The following is a 20,044-nucleotide window of genomic DNA, read 5'->3' as shown; positions in this document are numbered from 1 at the left end:
AAAAAGCTAAATATGCTCAAACTGTTATTTTTCTGACGAATCATACAAGAAATAACGGACACCTACATAGATTGTCAGTATTTAAGAGTAATGTGTAAGACAAAATTTTAATCATTTGCATTCCACATATTTATTGTATGTAAATATATCATTTTTTTTGCGAGCGATTCAATTTCTATTATTTCATAGGGCAAATAGAGCGAAATTAAACCACGAAAATATAATAACGCGAACTGTCGTTAAGAAAAATATATCTCTTAGAAAATTAGTCTGTTTACAGTACAAGCTAGAAATTGAATGTCTAGAATAATTTTACCTTAATACAATGTGAAATAAACATAATTTATGAAGAGTACATCAAAAATTCAGAAATGCTAAAGTTGGCTTAAATATTAAGTCATTATTCACCTTTCCAAGGTTTTGATGAGATAGAATATAATGGATCTTCCTGCTGTTGTGATTGACAATGGGTCCGATACATGTAAAGCTGGACTGGCCGGAGATCCAAGACCAGTCATTTCCCCATCAATTGTTGGTAAACCGAAACAGGAGGTATGTGATTATTTTCATTATCCGTATTACTTGAGATATTTTGATATATAAAAAAAATCAACCACAACCTTTATTTGAAGCCGAAATCCTTTTATGACAGATTTCAATATTAGCATAATGCCTGTCAAATAATTTGTAGATGTTGTTTTCATTGAAAATTGTTGAACTATAAGTTTTCCTCTAAAATTTTGATATGATTATAAGAAAATAATTAAGTATGGAAGAGTGAGTAAAAATTCTTTATTTAAAAACACATTATTTTTTTCAAAGTAAAGTATCTTGCCAAAGTAAAATTGCTGAGTGAATTTCCGACCCGCTTATTGGTCCCATTCTTACTGCAAATTGCACTGAATACCTTCTAATGCATAATGAAAAGATATTCACCAAAATTTCACAATTTCGCAAATTCACTCCTTTGACAAGATACATTATATCATTGTAATTTACTTTGAAAATGTAATGAGTTTACATCACACTTGCTGGGAAATACACATGTAACCCTATATTGCTTCTGATATTTTACTGCAAATTCATTCATATTAACCAAGTAATGATAGTCAATATATATTCTCCTGGCAAATATAATTTTATTCATTCCCACTTAAACGCCTATATCTCCATACTTTTGTAATTAACAGACTATAGACGGTATTCTGAGCGGCAATAGTCTTATTGGTAATGAGGCCAAGAAGAATAGGGAAGATTTGATTATCAAGTATCCAATACAACACGGTGTCATCACCAACTGGGACGACATGGAAAAGATCTGGCATCATACCTTCTACAACCAGCTCCGTGTGACACCAGAGGAGCACCCCGTCCTCCTGACTGAAGCGCCTCTCAACGCAAAATCCAATAGGGAAGAGATGACCCAGGTCATGTTTGAAACCTTCAATATTCCCGCCTTTTTTCTAACCAACCACGCAGTTTTGTCACTATGTGCACGAGGCCTTACAACTGGTATTGTGTTGGATAATGGTCACGGGATAACCAACGTGGTTCCTGTGTATGAAAATCATGCTCTTCCTTATGCTATCCCGAGAGTAGATTTTTCAGGACGGGATCTTACAGACTATCTAATGAGGATGCTCACAGAGCGAGGTTACTCTTTCACAACCATAAACGAAAGAGATATTGCAAGAGATATCAAAGAAAAATTTTGTTACGTTTCTTCAGATTTTGGGTTAGAAATGACATCTGTGTCTGCGTCCAAAGAAAATTACACTCTTCCTGATGGGAAAATAATCAAAATCGACCGGAAAAGATTCCAATGCCCAGAATGCCTTTTCAACCCTTCTTTGATCGGCCTGGAAACTATCGGAATTCACAAAGCAATTTACTACAGTATATTGAGATGTAACCAAGACCTAACTGCAGACATGTTTAGTAACGTTGTACTAACTGGCGGTACCTCACTTCTGCCCGGGTTTGACGCCCGTTTACAGAAGGAGTTGAACAGACTGGTCCCGGTCGGTATGACGTGCCGGGTGACAGCTCCACCAGATAGACTGACCAGTGCTTGGCTAGGAGGATCAATGATGGCCTCACTTCCCACGTTTAATGCAATGTGTATCAGTAAGGACGAATATGACGAATTTGGTCCAGGAATTGTCCACAAAAAGTGTTTCTGAGAAAAACAATATATGAACGAACATTTTAACGGTTAGGGAAGGTAGCTTTTATGCAGCAGCTGCCAGTTAGAAGACGTTTTACCGTTATAAAAACAACAGCAATAGTGAATGTCACTCTAACCGGAAGTGGTATGAAGGCATATAAAGTTCATTCTAAGAAGATCTTTGTGTGTTGGACTAAGCCATCTTACCCATATTACTTTCTACAAATCTCTATATCTTTCACAATCATAATTATGTAATTGTTTGATTTGTTGTATGATACAAAGTAGTCAAATTATTAAACAAATATTTAAATTGAAGGAATCAAATCCACAAAAGTACAAAACACCCTTTTAATTTTATAGATCACTATTAACAAAACAAAGCAAATCACAAATCGACGAGGATGGGATTCGAACCCACGCGGGGAGACCCCAATGGATTAGCAGTCCATCGCCTTAACCACTCGGCCACCTCGTCTTGCCTGTTAATATAATGTGTAGACAGCAAAATCCAGTTTAGAAATGATTATATAATGAGTTCTACTACTTCAATGTACTGATTCAAGAAAATTTGATGATTTTATTCCAGTAACACATTCAATCTATTTTTGCAAAGAAAATCTAACATAAAATAACTACACGCGGGTGACCGACAGACATCTATTTTCTGTATAATAAACTACAGATTACACATGGACTCTACACGTATTTAAACCATTGTGTCTGTTGCTGTTGTATACACATTGTACGTGTTGTTTAGCGTTTGCTATGCTTATGTTTATTCCTGAATATTTGATATGCTTCTTTTAACTAAACTTAAGGTAGATGAATACTGTTAGAATGTTTTGTGGTCGACAAAATAAAATGGGAAAATTCTTAGCGACATGACGTCATGTGAATGTTTGATTTTTTAAGAGTCTTTTTTTCACTGGAAGTTCAATTCCTGGAACATAAAATACCAATATATTCACAATACCCTTATGCATGTATTGTTAAGCTTTTACCAATATCTTTTTCAGACACCTTTTACATTATTCTGACAGATAACTTCAGATTTTGTACTGCCATTCCTGATACATTCTTATAAAATGGTTATGCTATCCTTTATTGCACATAAATGTCATCCTCACAAAATTGTCTGTTTCTTTTTTTATCAACTGAGACATAAATACATTGATTAAAAGAAAAAAAAGATGTAAAACTACGAAGATAAGACTCAGAATTTTTTTTGGTGTTTTTGTATTAGTTTGAAAGGATTTGAAAGGAAATCTTAATTACAAAAAATATTAATTAGATAAAGCAAGTGTATGTGAGGCCAATTATGAAATCAAATTACCAGTGTAAGACAACTTTCATTCATTTAACAATCATTTTCTTTTATTCTAATGAATCAAAGTATTTCAAGGATAATATCAATCCAAGCAAACTTTTGGCAAACTTTGTGAATGCGGATTCTCACAAATGTTTGCAAACAAAATTTATTTCATACAAAATAGTAACATCAATGCGTAAAAAATAAAAGTTCTGACATATTTGTATTTTCCAAATGATAGCATCAATCTTGATTGACTTTGGCGTAGAGAAGACATTGACTTAATTTGCACTAGTGAAATTGTTAAGAATTAAGCAATTCAGATTTAAAGTTAAGATGTTAACCATGTTATATATCGACATCTTTAAAACGGTTTTGAGATGGTGAGTTCAAGAAAAGTTCACAGACCGTTTATCCATTCTACATTACCCATTTTACTAAAATTGACAAAAATTATTCTGGAAGCGCCTCATTTATAATGTTGTAAGACTGGCATCTTCAAAATAGGTCTAATATATAAGTGTACCAGCATCCTTTATTTCATCTACTAGACACAAATCACAACTGATGATTAGTTTCAACAAATATGAGGTGGTATTAAAAATAATTCTGTTGAATCGTTTGAAATGTAGGTGTTTCTCTCCAGGACGTTTAGAGTCAGTGAGATACCAAACGACATTATATTGGCTATTTGAAAATAAGGTGTTTATTCTTTAGACTCTTAGCAAATCACATATTCTAGTTGGTAAAATATGAAAGGTGATTGGTATTAAAGTCCGAAGGCTTTATCGTTTAAGATAATCAGACAGTGTGTGTGAAATATCATCAAATTCATTGACATACAACAGTTGTTTGTAATATAACAAAAGAGGAAAATTATAGGACATAATGATGCATCAAACTGAATGACGAGTGTTGCTTTATTGTTCAAAATTTTTCATGCCTCAAACTTAGTGAGGAACAAGACGAGGTGGCCGAGTGGTTAAGGCGATGGACTGCTAATCCATTGGGGTCTCCCCGCGTGGGTTCGAATCCCATCCTCGTCGGTTCATTGTTTAAGCTAAATCTTTGATGAGAGAAGTAAGTTTTCATTTCACTTAATTTTGATTGATTCATTTAGGATATGCCATACAGACGTGTTATTGAATATCAAATGTTATTTTATGGAATCATATCACAGACTGTTTATCAATTCTACATGACACATTTTACTATTGTTTGAAGCTGAGCTTCTTTAATTATCCAGATAATTGTGAACATTCGGTTAAAACGAACTGCAAATGGTATTTGACTAAAAACCTTCAGGAAGCGCGTCATTTATACCCGTTGATTCCAATACTGGTAACAATAATGCAGCTAGCATTAAACAAAATATAGCTATAACTTCCTTTTCAATGATGACAGATATACCCTATCTGATAACCATGTGAATGAAAACAATATTTCCACCTAACACGAATGATTTTAACTTGCATTGCCAGCTTTAAATGAAGGGTAATTTCGTGTAATATTAAAAGATTGCATCATGCCATAAAATTTCATATAAATTTTCAGTAACATGCATATTTATATAGTCATAAGACGTGGTGTCTAAGTGGTTAAGGCGATGGACTGCTAATTTCTTGGGTTCGAATCCCATCATCGTCCTACATTTTGCTTTTCTGGTAATCTTGCCTTTAAAACATAATATGGGAGATAACTCTAGCTGACTAGGGAGAACATTATTCTACTTTATACTAAATTGCCTGATACTTTGTGAATTCTGCAATTGTTTTCATTAATTCTTTCTGTAAAGTTCTGTATAGTTGTTCAGACACCGTTATAGACCTTTATTAGAAGAACTGCAAATCAGTGCACTTTATTTTAATCAATTAGTATTTTCTAAATGTAGTATCAGAGGGGATTTATAGATATTGTAAAAAATGCATTCAATATTTTGAGATTGGTATAGAAAAGCCATTGATTTAATTTGCTATGGTGAAACCACAGGGACCTGGCACGAAAAAATTTTAACCAATAGTATACATATATATATTATAGTATCAAGGGTATGAACTCGGCGTTCGAGAAAAACGGACCTATATTTTTAAAACCATGATTATTTTAATAAATGGGTTATATACAACATTGACGGATATCTTACCTTAAAGAGAAATAATTTATCTTTCCATTGAGTGCTTGATGAACAAAATTGGCCAAGTATTGACGAAGTTATGGCTTGATGAATCGGGAAATTTACGAAAAATATGCTAGGTAGACATTTCCCTGTCCGGTCGATATATGTCGTCTCGGCTCTAATGGGTACCTCAAAAACCAAGCCAAAATCACAAAATCTACGCTTGTGGTGGTAAACAGTACCCATAACTGTGTTCATCCACAATCTCCTTTGGAGGTGTCATGACCCGTACTTTGTAGAAACTCCCATTTAAACATCGTGTAGCTCACTTACTTTAACCGTCACCGCCATGTTCATTTGTTTTTCTGAACGCTTCTCGACTTTACATATCGTGACTACATTATGCAAACTATGTAATGTTGTGCTTGTAAATAAACTCGAGAAGCGTTCCGAATAACAAATGAACATGGCGGTGACGGTTAAAGTAAGTGAGCTACACGATGTTTAAATGGAGTTTCTACAAAGTACGGGTCATGACACCTCCAAAGGAGGTTGTGGATGAACACAGTTATGGGTACTGTTTACCACCACAAGCGTAGATTTTGTGATTTTGGCTTGGTTTTTGAGGTGCCCATTAGAGCCGAGACGACATTTCGACCGGACAGGGAAATGTCTACCTAGCATATTTTTCGTAAATTTCTCGATTCATCAAGCCATAACTTCGTCAATACTTGGCCAATTTTGTTCATCAAGCACTCAATGGAAAGATAAATTATTTCTTTTTAAGGTAAGATATCCGTCAATACTGTATATAACCCATTTATTAAAATAATCATGGTTTAAAAAAAATAGGTCCGTTTTTCTCGACCGCCGAGTTCATACCCTTGATACTATAATATATATATATGTATACTGTTAGTTTAAAAAAAATCGTGCCAGATCCCTGTGGGTGAAACTATTAAGAATTAAGTGTTTGTAAGACAATGCGGAATTAAAGTTGAGGTGTTAACAATATTATATGACCAACATCTTTGAAAGCGATTTTGAGATGGTTAATTCAAGAAAAGCAACTCAAAATCAGAGCGATGGTTTGTCATTTTACATGCTAAGCAATAATCAAATTCCTTCAAGGATTTAAGATTGCTTTTGTCGATTGCATAAATTGATCAATTGAGTTGTTTTTGAAACCAATTGAATGAACTGTAGTTCATGTTGAACTTGTTTGTAATTAGGCCTACAACCCCTCCCTACCCTCCAAAAATGTACACACGCCCCTCTCTTCTTTTGCTGACGACTTGAATAACACTACCAATGCTAACGCTTTACAAGAACGAGAATGTGACGTTCTTTAATTTGTAGAGATCTTTACGTGATATTCGCACATGTTAACAATAACAGTATATATTAAGTTGGAATTTTTGAGGCGCATTGTTAAGTGATATATCTTTTACGATGAATACAATGCTGTAAGAAAGGCGTTTTCAAAATAGGTCATTTATACTAGTGTACCAGCATCCTTTATTTCTTCTACTAGACACAAATCACAACTGATGATTAGTTTCAACAAATATGAGGTGGTATTAGAAATAATTCTGTTGAATCGTTTGAAATGTAGGTGTTTCTCTCAAGGATGTTTAGAGTCAGTGGGGATACCAAACGACATTATATTGGCTATTTGAAAATAAGGTGTTTATTCTTTAAACTCTTAGCAAATCACATATTCTTGTTGGTAAAATATGAAAGGTGATTGGTATTAAAGTCCTAAGGCTTTATCGTTTAAGATAATCAGACAGTTTGGACAGTTTGTGTGAAATATCATAAAATTCATTGACATACAACAGTTGTTTGTAATATAACAAAAGAGGAAAATTATAGGACATAATGATGCATCAAACTGAATGACGAGTGTTGCTTTATTGTTCAAAATTTTTCATGCCTCAAACTTAGTGAGGAACAAGACGAGGTGGCCGAGTGGTTAAGGCGATCGACTGCTAATCCATTGGGGTCTCCCCGCGTGGGTTCGAATCCCATCCTCGTCGGTTCATTGTTTTAGCTAAATCTTTGATGAGAGAAGTAAGTTTTCATTTCATTTAATTTTGATTGATTCATTTAGGATATGCTATACAGACGTATTATTGAATATCAAATGTTATTTTATGGAATCATATCACAGACCGTTTATCAATTCTACATTACACATTTTACTATTGTTTGAAGCTGACCTTCTTTAATTATCCAGATTGTTTGCGAACATTCGGTTAAAACGAACTGCAAATGGTATTTGACTAAAAACTTTCAGGAAGCGCGTCATTTATACCCGTTTAGTTCAATACTGGTAACAATAATGCAGATAGCATTAAACAGAATATAGCTTTACTTTCCTTTTCAATGATGACAGATATATCCTATCTGATAAACATGTGAATGAAAACAATATTTCCTCCTAATACGAATGATTTTCACTTGCATTGCCAGCTTTAACTGAAGGGTAATTTCGTGTAATATTAAAAGATTGCATCATGTCATAAAATTTTATATGAATTTTCAGTAACATGCATATTTATATAGTCATAAGACGTGGTGTCTAAGTGGTTAAGGCGATGGGCTGCTTATTCCTTGGGGTCTCCTCGCGTGGGTTCGAATCCCATCATCATCATCCTACATTTTGCTTTTCTGCTAATCTTGCCTTTAAAACATAATATGAGAGATAACTCTAGCTGACTAGGGAGAACATTATACTACTTTATACTAGATTGCCTGATACTTTGTCAGGTATTTGTGGGAGAATTTGTGCAGTGTTTGAATATCACCATTTAAGCTTACTATGCCACAGTCACAAATTTTCATATTGTGATAATATTTTCTGCAATTGTTTTCATTAATTCTTTCTATAAAGTTGTTCAGACACCGTTATAGACCTTTATTACAAGAACTGCAAATCAGTGCACTTTATTCTGAACAATTAGTATTTTCTAAATGTAGCTTCAGAGGGGATTGAAAGATATTGTAAAAAATGCATTCAATATTATGTTTCAATGTTAAAACATCTGGATTGAGTTTGGTGTAGAAAAGCCATAGATTTAATTTGCTATGGTGAAACTATTAAAAATTAAGTGTATGTAAGACAATGCGGAATTAAAGTTGAGGTGTTAACAATACTATATGACCATCATCTTTGAAAGCGTTTTTGAGATGGTTAATTCAAGAAAAGCAACTCAAAATCAGAGCGATGGTTTGTCATTTTACATGCTAAGCAATACTCAAATTCCTTCAAGGATTTAAGATTGCTTTTGACGATTGCATTAGGTGATACATTGAGTTGCATTTGAAACAAATTGAATGAACTGTAGTTCATGTTGAAATTGGTTGTAATTAGACCTACAACCCCTCCCTACCCTCCAAAACTGTAAACACGCCCCTCCCTTCCTTTGCTGACGACTTGAATAACACTAACAATGCTAACGCTTCAGAAGAACGAGAATGTGACGTTCTTTAATTTGTAGAAATCTTTACGTGATATTCGCACATGTAAACAATAACAGTATATATTAAGTTGGAATTTTTTAAGGCGCATTGTTAAGTGATATATTTTTTACGATAAATACAATGTTGTTAGAAAGGCGTTTTCAAAATAGGTCATTTATACTAGTGTACCAGCATCCTTTATTTCATCTACTAGACACAAATCACAACTGATGATTAGTTTCAACAAATATGAGGTGGTATTAAAAATAATGCTGTTGAATCGTTTGAACTGTAGGTGTTTCTCTCAAGGACGTTTAGAGTCAGTGGGGATACCAAACGACATTATATTGGCTATTTTAAAATAAGGTGTTTATTCTTTAGACTCTTAGCAAATCACATATTCTTGTTGGTAAAATATGAAAGGTGATTGGTATTAAAGTCCGAACGCTTTATCGTTTCAGATAATCAGACAGTTTGGACAGTTTGTGTGAAATATCATCAAATTCATTGACATACAACAGTTGTTTGTAATATAACAAAAGAGGAAAATTATAGGACATAATGATGCATCAAACTGAATGACGAGTGTTGCTTTATTGTTCAAAATTTTTCATGCCTCAAACTTAGTGAGGAACAAGACGAGGTGGCCGAGTGGTTAAGGCGATGGACTGCTAATCCATTGGGGTCTCCCCGCGTGGGTTCGAATCCCATCCTCGTCGGTTCATTGTTTTAGCTAAATCTTTGATGAGAGAAGTAAGTTTTCATTTAATTTAATTTTGATTGATTCATTTAGGATATGCTATACAGACGTATTATTGAATATCAAATGTTATTTTATGGAATCATATCACAGACCGTTTATCAATTCTACATTACACATTTTACTATTGTTTGAAGCTGACCTTCTTTAATTATCCAGATTGTTTGCGAACATTCGGTTAAAACGAACTGCAAATGGTATTTGACTAAAAACTCAGGAAGCGCGTCATTTATACCCGTTGATTCCAATACTGGTAACAATAATGCAGATAGCATTAAACAAAATATAGCTGTAACTTCCTTTTCAATGATGACAGATATACCCTATCTGATAAACATGTGAATAAAAACAATATTTCCTCCTAACACGAATGATTTTCACTTGCATTGCCAGCTTTAACTGAAGGGTAATTTCGTGTAATATCAAAAGATTGCATCATGCCATAAAATTTTATATAAATTTTCAGTAGCATGCATATTTATATAGTCATAAGACGTGGTGTCTAAGTGGTTAAGGCGATGGACTGCTAATTCCTTGGGGTCTCCCCGCATGGGTTCGAATCCCATCATTGTCCTACATTTTGCTTTTCTGGTAATGTTGCCTTTAAAACATAATATGGGAGATAACTCTAGCTGACTAGGGAGAACATTATACTACTTTATACTAGATTTCCTGATACTTTGTCAAGTATTTGTGGGAGAATTTGTGCAGTGTTTGAATATCACTATTTAATCTTACTATGCCACAGTCACAAATTTTCATATTGTGATAATATTTTCTGCAATTGTTTTCATTAATTCTTTCTATAAAGTTGTTCAGACACCGTTATAGACCTTTATTACAAGAACTGCAAATCAGTGCACTTTATTCTGAACAATTAGTATTTTCTAAATGAAGCTTCAGAGGGGATTGATAGATATCGTAAAAAATGCATTCAATATTATGTTTCAATGTTAAACCATCTGGATTGAGTTTGGTGTAGAAAAGCCATTGATTTAATTTGCTATGGTGAAACTATTTAAAATTAAGTGTTTGTAAGACAATGCGGAATTAAAGTTGAGGTGTTAACAATATTATATGACCAACATCTTTGAAAGCGTTTTTGAGATGGTTAATTCAAGAAAAGCAACTCAAAATCAGAGCGATGGTTTGTCATTTTACATGCTAAGCAATACTCAAATTCCTTCAAGGATTTAAGATTGCTTTTGTCGATTGCATTAGGTGATACATTGAGTTGCATTTGAAACAAATTGAATGAACTGTAGTTCATGCTGAAATTGTTTGTAACTAGGCCTACAACCTCTCCCGTCCCTCCAAAAATGTACACACGCCCCTCTCTTCCTTTGCTGACGACTTGAATAACACTACCAATGTTAACGCTTCAGAAGAACGAGAATGTGACGTTCTTTAATTTGTAGAAATCTTCACGTGATATTCGCTCATGTTAACAATAACAGTATATATTAAGTTAGAATGTTTGAGGCGCATTGTTAAGTGATATATTTTTTACGATGAATACCATGTTGTAAGAAAGGCGTTTTCAAAATAGGTCTTTTATACTAGTGTACCAGCATCCTTTATTTCATCTACTAGACACAAATCACAACTGATGATTAGTGTCAACAAATATGAGGTGGTATTAAAAATAATTCTGTTGTATCGTTTGAAATGTAGGTGTTTCTCTCAAGGACGTTTAGAGTCAGTGGGGATACCAAACGACATTATATTGGCTATTTGAAAATAAGGTGTTTATTCTTTAGACTCTTAGCAAATCACATATTCTTTTTGGTAAAATATGAAAGGTGATTGGTATTAAAGTCCGAAGGCTTTATCGTTTCAGATAATCAGACAGTTTGGACAGTTTGTGTGAAATATCATCAAATGCATTGACATACAACAGTTGTTTGTAATATAACAAAAGAGGAAAATTATAGGACATAATGATGCATCAAACTGAATGACGAGTGTTGCTTTATTGTTCAAAATTTTTCATGCCTCAAACTTAGTGAGGAACAAGACGAGGTGGCCGAGTGGTTAAGGCGATGGACTGCTAATCCATTGGGGTCTCCCCGCGTGGGTTCGAATCCCATCCTCGTCGGTTCATTGTTTTAGCTAAATCTTTGATGAGAGAAGTAAGTTTTCATTTCATTTAATTTTGATTGATTCATTTAGGATATGCTATACAGACGTATTATTGAATATCAAATGTTATTTTATGGAATCATATCACAGACCGTTTATCAATTCTACATTACACATTTTACTATTGTTTGAAGCTGACCTTCTTTAATTATCCAGATTGTTTGCGAACATTCGGTTAAAACGAACTGCAAATGGTATTTGACTAAAAGCTTTCAGGAAGCGCGTCATTTATACCCGTTGATTCCAATACTGGTAACAATAATGTAGATAGCATTAAGCAAAATATAGCTGTAACTTCCTTTTCAATGATGACAGATATACCCTATCTGATAACCATGTGAATGAAAACAATATTTCCACCTAACACGAATGATTTTCACTTGCATTGCCATCTTTAACTGAAGGGTAATTTCGTATCATATTAAAAGATTGCATCATGTCATAAAATTTTATATAAATTTTCAGTAGCATGCATATTTATATAGTCATAAGACGTGGTGTCTAAGTGGTTAAGGCGATGGACTGCTAATTCCTTGGGGTCTCCTCGCATGGGTTCGAATACCATCATTGTCCTACATTTTGCTTTTCTGGTAATGTTGCCTTTAAAACATAGTATGGGAGATAACTCTAGCTGACTAGGGAGAACATTATACTACTTTATACTAGATTTCCTGATACTTTGTCAAGTATTTGTGGGAGAATTTGTTCAGTGTTTGAATATCATTATTTAAGCTTACTATGCCACAGTCACAAATTTTCATATTGTAATAATATTTTCTGCAATTGTTTTCATTAATTCTTTCTATAAAGTTGTTCAGACACCGTTATAGACCTTTATTACAAGAACTGCAAATCAGTGCACTTTATTCTGAACAATTAGTATTTTCTAAATGTAGCTTCAGAGGGGATTGATAGATATCGTAAAAAATGCATTCAATATTATGTTTCAATGTTAAACCATCTGGATTGAGTTTGGTGTAGAAAAGCCATTGATTTAATTTGCTATGGTGAAACTATTTAAAATTAAGTGTTTGTAAGGCAATGGGAATTAAAGTTGAGGTGTTAACAATATTATATGACCAACATCTTTGAAAGCGTTTTTGAGATGGTTAATTCAAGAAAAGCAACTCAAAATCAGAGCGATGGTTTGTCATTTTACATGCTAAGCAATACTCAAATTTCTTCAAGGATTTAAGATTGCTTTTGTCGATTGCATAAGGTGATACATTTAGTTGCATTTGAAACAAATTGAATGAACTGTAGTTCATGTTAAAATTGCCTGTAATTAGGCCTACAACCCCTCCCTACCCTCCAAAAATGTACACACGCCCCTCTCTTCCTTTACTGACGACTTGAATAACACTACCAATGTTAACGCTTCAGAAGAACGAGAATGTGACGTTCTTTAATTTGTAGAAATCTTTACGTGATATTCGCACATGTTAACAATAACAGTATATATTTAGTTGGAATTTTTTGAGGCGCATTGTTAAGTGATATATTTTTTACGATGAATACCATGTTGTAAGACTGGCGTCTTCAAAATAGGTCTTTTATACTAGTGTACCAGCATCCTTTATTTCATCTAGTAGACACAAATCACAAGTGATGATTAGTGTCAACAAATATGAGGTGGTATTAAAAATAATTCTGTTGTATCGTTTGAAATGTAGGTGTTTCTCTCAAGGACGTTTAGAGTCAGTGGGGATACCAAACGACAGTATATTGGCTATTTGAAAATAAGGTGTTTATTCTTTAGACTCTTAGCAAATCACATATTCTAGTTGGTAAAATATGAAAGGTGATTGGTATTAAAGTCCGAAGGCTTTATCGTTTAAGATAATCAGACAGTTTGGACAGTTTGTGTGAAATATCATAAAATTCATTGACATACAACAGTTGTTTGTAATATAACAAAAGAGGAAAATTATAGGACATAATGATGCATCAAACTGAATGACGAGTGTTGCTTTATTGTTCAAAATTTTTCATGCCTCAAACTTAGTGAGGAACAAGACGAGGTGGCCGAGTGGTTAAGGCGATGGACTGCTAATCCATTGGGGTCTCCCCCGCGTGGGTTCGAATCCCATCCTCGTCGGTTCATTGTTTTAGCTAAATCTTTGATGAGAGAAGTAAGTTTTCATTTCATTTAATTTTGATTGATTCATTTAGGATATGCTATACAGACGTATTATTGAATATCAAATGTTATTTTATGGAATCATATCACAGACCGTTTATCAATTCTACATTACACATTTTACTATTGTTTGAAGCTGACCTTCTTTAATTATCCAGATTGTTTGCGAACATTCGGTTAAAACGAACTGCAAATGGTATTTGACTAAAAGCTTTCAGGAAGCGCGTCATTTATACCCGTTGATTCCAATACTGGTAACAATAATGCAGATAGCATTAAGCAAAATATAGCTGTAACTTCCTTTTCAATGATGACAGATATACCCTATCTGATAACCATGTGAATGAAAACAATATTTCCACCTAACACGAATGATTTTCACTTGCATTGTCAGCTTTAATTGAAAGGTAATTTCATGTAATATTAAAAGATTGCATCATGTCATAAAATTTTATATTAATTTTCAGTAACATGCATATTTATATAGTCATAAGACGTGGTGTCTAAGTGGTTAAGGCGATGGACTGCTAATTCCTTGGGGTCTCCCCGCATGGGTTCGAATCCCATCATTGTCCTACATTTTGCTTTTCTGGTAATGTTGCCTTTAAAACATAATATGGGAGATAACTCTAGCTGACTAGGGAGAACATTATACTACTTTATACTAGATTTCCTGATACTTTGTCAAGTATTTGTGGGAGAATTTGTTCAGTGTTTGAATATCATTATTTAAGCTTACTATGCCACAGTCACAAATTTTCATATTGTAATAATATTTTCTGCAATTGTTTTCATTAATTCTTTCTATAAAGTTGTTCAGACACCGTTATAGACCTTTATTACAAGAACTGCAAATCAGTGCACTTTATTCTGAACAATTAGTATTTTCTAAATGTAGCTTCAGAGGGGATTGATAGATATCGTAAAAAATGCATTCAATATTATGTTTCAATGTTAAACCATCTGGATTGAGTTTGGTGTAGAAAAGCCATTGATTTAATTTGCTATGGTGAAACTATTTAAAATTAAGTGTTTGTAAGACAATGCGGAATTAAAGTTGAGGTGTTAACAATATTATATGACCAACATCTTTGAAAGCGTTTTTGAGATGGTTAATTCAAGAAAAGCAACTCAAAATCAGAGCGATGGTTTGTCATTTTACATGCTAAGCAATACTCAAATTTCTTCAAGGATTTAAGATTGCTTTTGTCGATTGCATAAGGTGATACATTTAGTTGCATTTGAAACAAATTGAATGAACTGTAGTTCATGTTAAAATTGCTTGTAATTAGGCCTACAACCCCTCCCTACCCTCCAAAAATGTACACACGCCCCTCTCTTCCTTTACTGACGACTTGAATAACACTACCAATGTTAACGCTTCAGAAGAACGAGAATGTGACGTTCTTTAATTTGTAGAAATCTTTACGTGATATTCGCACATGTTAACAATAACAGTATATATTTAGTTGGAATTTTTTGAGGCGCATTGTTAAGTGATATATTTTTTACGATGAATACCATGTTGTAAGACTGGCGTCTTCAAAATAGGTCTTTTATACTAGTGTACCAGCATCCTTTATTTCATCTAGTAGACACAAATCACAAGTGATGATTAGTGTCAACAAATATGAGGTGGTATTAAAAATAATTCTGTTGTATCGTTTGAAATGTAGGTGTTTCTCTCAAGGACGTTTAGAGTCAGTGGGGATACCAAACGACAGTATATTGGCTATTTGAAAATAAGGTGTTTATTCTTTAGACTCTTAGCAAATCACATATTCTAGTTGGTAAAATATGAAAGGTGATTGGTATTAAAGTCCGAAGGCTTTATCGTTTAAGATAATCAGACAGTCATAAAATTTGTGTGAAATATCATAAAAATTCATTGACATACAACAGTTGTTTGTAATATAACAAAAGAGGAAAATTATAGGACATAATGATGCATCAAACTGAATGACGAGTGTTGCTTTATTGTTCAAAATTTTTCATGCCTCAAACTTAGTGAGGAACAAGACGAGGTGGCCGAGTGGTTAAGGCGATGGACTGCTAATCCATTGGGGTCTCCCCGCGTGGGTTCGAATCCCATCCTCGTCGGTTCATTGTTTTAGCTAAATCTTTGATGAGAGAAGTAAGTTTTCATTTCATTTAATTTAGAAGGATCCATTTTAGGATATGCTATACAGACGTATTATTGAATATCAAATGTTATTTTATGGAATCATATCACAGACCGTTTATCAATTCTACATTACACATTTTACTATTGTTTGAAGCTGACCTTCTTTAATTATCCAGATTGTTTGCGAACATTCGGTTAAAACGAACTGCAAATGGTATTTGACTAAAAGCTTTCAGGAAGCGCGTCATTTATACCCGTTGATTCCAATACTGGTAACAATAATGCAGATAGCATTAAGCAAAATATAGCTGTAACTTCCTTTTCAATGATGACAGATATACCCTATCTGATAACCATGTGAATGAAAACAATATTTCCACCTAACACGAATGATTTTTCACTTGCATTGTCAGCTTTAATTGAAAGGTAATTTCATGTAATATTAAAAGATTGCATCATGTCATAAAATTTTATATTAATTTTCAGTAACATGCATATTTATATAGTCATAAGACGTGGTGTCTAAGTGGTTAAGGCGATGGACTGCTAATTCCTTGGGGTCTCCCCGCATGGGTTCGAATCCCATCATTGTCCTACATTTTGCTTTTCTGGTAATGTTGCCTTTAAAACAAATATGGGAGATAACTCTAGCTGACTAGGGAGAACATTATACTACTTTATACTAGATTTCCTGATACTTTGTCAAGTATTTGTGGGAGAATTTGTTCAGTGTTTGAATATCATTATTTAAGCTTACTATGCCACAGTCACAAATTTTCATATTGTAATAATATTTTCTGCAATTGTTTTCATTAATTCTTTCTATAAAGTTGTTCAGACACCGTTATAGACCTTTATTACAAGAACTGCAAATCAGTGCACTTTATTCTGAACAATTAGTATTTTCTAAATGTAGCTTCAGAGGGGATTGATAGATATCGTAAAAAATGCATTCAATATTATGTTTCAATGTTAAACCATCTGGATTGAGTTTGGTGTAGAAAAGCCATTGATTTAATTTGCTATGGTGAAACTATTTAAAATTAAGTGTTTGTAAGACAATGCGGAATTAAAGTTGAGGTGTTAACAATATTATATGACCAACATCTTTGAAAGCGTTTTTGAGATGGTTAATTAAAGAAAAGCAACTCAAAATCAGAGCGATGGTTTGTCATTTTACATGCTAAGCAATACTCAAATTTCTTCAAGGATTTAAGATTGCTTTTGTCGATTGCATAAGGTGATACATTTAGTTGCATTTGAAACAAATTGAATGAACTGTAGTTCATGTTAAAATTGCTTGTAATTAGGCCTACAACCCCTCCCTACCCTCCAAAAATGTACACACGCCCCTCTCTTCCTTTACTGACGACTTGAATAACACTACCAATGTTAACGCTTCAGAAGAACGAGAATGTGACGTTCTTTAATTTGTAGAAATCTTTACGTGATATTCGCACATGTTAACAATAACAGTATATATTTAGTTGGAATTTTTTGAGGCGCATTGTTAAGTGATATATTTTTTACGATGAATACCATGTTGTAAGACTGGCGTCTTCAAAATAGGTCTTTTATACTAGTGTACCAGCATCCTTTATTTCATCTAGTAGACACAAATCACAAGTGATGATTAGTGTCAACAAATATGAGGTGGTATTAAAAATAATTCTGTTGTATCGTTTGAAATGTAGGTGTTTCTCTCAAGGACGTTTAGAGTCAGTGGGGATACCAAACGACAGTATATTGGCTATTTGAAAATAAGGTGTTTATTCTTTAGACTCTTAGCAAATCACATATTCTAGTTGGTAAAATATGAAAGGTGATTGGTATTAAAGTCCGAAGGCTTTATCGTTTAAGATAATCAGACAGTTTGGACAGTTTGTGTGAAATATCATAAAATTCATTGACATACAACAGTTGTTTGTAATATAACAAAAGAGGAAAATTATAGGACATAATGATGCATCAAACTGAATGACGAGTGTTGCTTTATTGTTCAAAATTTTTCATGCCTCAAACTTAGTGAGGAACAAGACGAGGTGGCCGAGTGGTTAAGGCGATGGACTGCTAATCCATTGGGGTCTCCCCGCGTGGGTTCGAATCCCATCCTCGTCGGTTCATTGTTTTAGCTAAATCTTTGATGAGAGAAGTAAGTTTTCATTTCATTTAATTTTGATTGATTCATTTAGGATATGCTATACAGACGTATTATTGAATATCAAATGTTATTTTATGGAATCATATCACAGACCGTTTATCAATTCTACATTACACATTTTACTATTGTTTGAAGCTGACCTTCTTTAATTATCCAGATTGTTTGCGAACATTCGGTTAAAACGAACTGCAAATGGTATTTGACTAAAAGCTTTCAGGAAGCGCGTCATTTATACCCGTTGATTCCAACACTGGTAACAATAATGCAGATAGCATTAAGCAAAATATAGCTGTAACTTCCTTTTCAATGATGACAGATATACCCTATCTGATAACCATGTGAATGAAAACAATATTTCCACCTAACACGAATGATTTTCACTTGCATTGTCAGCTTTAATTGAAAGGTAATTTCATGTAATATTAAAAAGATTGCATCATGTCATAAAATTTTATATTAATTTTCAGTAACATGCATATTTATATAGTCATAAGACGTGGTGTCTAAGTGGTTAAGGCGATGGACTGCTAATTCCTTGGGGTCTCCCCGCATGGGTTCGAATCCCATCATTGTCCTACATTTTGCTTTTCTGGTAATGTTGCCTTTAAAACATAATATGGGAGATAACTCTAGCTGACTAGGGAGAACATTATACTACTTTATACTAGATTTCCTGATACTTTGTCAAGTATTTGTGGGAGAATTTGTTCAGTGTTTGAATATCATTATTTAAGCTTACTATGCCACAGTCACAAATTTTCATATTGTAATAATATTTTCTGCAATTGTTTTCATTAATTCTTTCTATAAAGTTGTTCAGACACCGTTATAGACCTTTATTACAAGAACTGCAAATCAGTGCACTTTATTCTGAACAATTAGTATTTTCTAAATGTAGCTTCAGAGGGGATTGATAGATATCGTAAAAAATGCATTCAATATTATGTTTCAATGTTAAACCATCTGGATTGAGTTTGGTGTAGAAAAGCCATTGATTTAATTTGCTATGGTGAAACTATTTAAAATTAAGTGTTTGTAAGACAATGCGGAATTAAAGTTGAGGTGTTAACAATATTATATGACCAACATCTTTGAAAGCGTTTTTGAGATGGTTAATTCAAGAAAAGCAACTCAAAATCAGAGCGATGGTTTGTCATTTTACATGCTAAGCAATACTCAAATTTCTTCAAGGATTTAAGATTGCTTTTGTCGATTGCATAAGGTGATACATTTAGTTGCATTTGAAACAAATTGAATGAACTGTAGTTCATGTTAAAATTGCTTGTAATTAGGCCTACAACCCCTCCCTACCCTCCAAAAATGTACACACGCCCCTCTCTTCCTTTACTGACGACTTGAATAACACTACCAATGTTAACGCTTCAGAAGAACGAGAATGTGACGTTCTTTAATTTGTAGAAATCTTTACGTGATATTCGCACATGTTAACAATAACAGTATATATTTAGTTGGAATTTTTTGAGGCGCATTGTTAAGTGATATATTTTTTACGATGAATACCATGTTGTAAGACTGGCGTCTTCAAAATAGGTCTTTTATACTAGTGTACCAGCATCCTTTATTTCATCTAGTAGACACAAATCACAAGTGATGATTAGTGTCAACAAATATGAGGTGGTATTAAAAATAATTCTG

At 33.6% G+C, this 20,044-nt stretch overlaps 1 protein-coding gene and 8 non-coding genes across 9 annotated transcripts; 8 read left to right on the top strand and 1 right to left on the bottom strand.

Moving 5' to 3' along the window:
• Positions 1-413: 413 nt before the first annotated feature.
• Positions 414-3,182, top strand: LOC138325557 (actin-5-like). Its single transcript, XM_069271305.1, has 2 exons — positions 414-552; positions 1,191-3,182. Exons 1-2 carry the CDS (start codon positions 439-441, stop codon positions 2,181-2,183), a joined length of 1,107 nt encoding a protein of 368 aa, XP_069127406.1. The 5' UTR covers positions 414-438; the 3' UTR covers positions 2,184-3,182.
• Positions 2,564-2,645, bottom strand: Trnas-gcu (transfer RNA serine (anticodon GCU)). Its single transcript has one exon. It is a non-coding gene; the product is annotated as a tRNA-Ser (tRNA).
• Positions 3,183-4,443: 1,261 nt separating the features above from the next.
• On the top strand, positions 4,444-4,525 carry Trnas-gcu (transfer RNA serine (anticodon GCU)). The gene has a single exon. It is a non-coding gene; the product is annotated as a tRNA-Ser (tRNA).
• A 3,027-nt stretch (positions 4,526-7,552) lies between these two features.
• Positions 7,553-7,634, top strand: Trnas-gcu (transfer RNA serine (anticodon GCU)). Its single transcript has one exon. It is a non-coding gene; the product is annotated as a tRNA-Ser (tRNA).
• Positions 7,635-9,697: 2,063 nt separating this feature from the next.
• Positions 9,698-9,779, top strand: Trnas-gcu (transfer RNA serine (anticodon GCU)). The gene has a single exon. It is a non-coding gene; the product is annotated as a tRNA-Ser (tRNA).
• A 2,057-nt stretch (positions 9,780-11,836) lies between these two features.
• On the top strand, positions 11,837-11,918 carry Trnas-gcu (transfer RNA serine (anticodon GCU)). Its single transcript has one exon. It is a non-coding gene; the product is annotated as a tRNA-Ser (tRNA).
• Positions 11,919-13,977: 2,059 nt separating this feature from the next.
• On the top strand, positions 13,978-14,060 carry Trnas-gcu (transfer RNA serine (anticodon GCU)). Its single transcript has one exon. It is a non-coding gene; the product is annotated as a tRNA-Ser (tRNA).
• Positions 14,061-16,120: 2,060 nt separating this feature from the next.
• Trnas-gcu (transfer RNA serine (anticodon GCU)) lies at positions 16,121-16,202 on the top strand. The gene has a single exon. It is a non-coding gene; the product is annotated as a tRNA-Ser (tRNA).
• Positions 16,203-18,263: 2,061 nt separating this feature from the next.
• Trnas-gcu (transfer RNA serine (anticodon GCU)) lies at positions 18,264-18,345 on the top strand. The gene has a single exon. It is a non-coding gene; the product is annotated as a tRNA-Ser (tRNA).
• The last annotated feature ends 1,699 nt before the right edge of the window (positions 18,346-20,044 follow it).

This window comes from Argopecten irradians, chromosome 6, assembly GCF_041381155.1.
Source record: "Argopecten irradians isolate NY chromosome 6, Ai_NY, whole genome shotgun sequence".
Taxonomy (NCBI): Eukaryota; Metazoa; Mollusca; class Bivalvia; order Pectinida; family Pectinidae; genus Argopecten; species Argopecten irradians.
This window is presented reverse-complemented; position numbering and strand designations above follow the sequence as displayed.

Excerpts from the sequence above, each read along its gene's own strand:
- LOC138325557 (XM_069271305.1), top strand. The coding sequence starts at position 439 with ATGGATCTTCCTGCTGTTGTGATTGACAATGGGTCCGATACATGTAAA. Across the intron at positions 553-1,190 it reads TTGGTAAACCGAAACAGGAG|ACTATAGACGGTATTCTGAG; the intron begins GTATGTGATTAT and ends TGTAATTAACAG.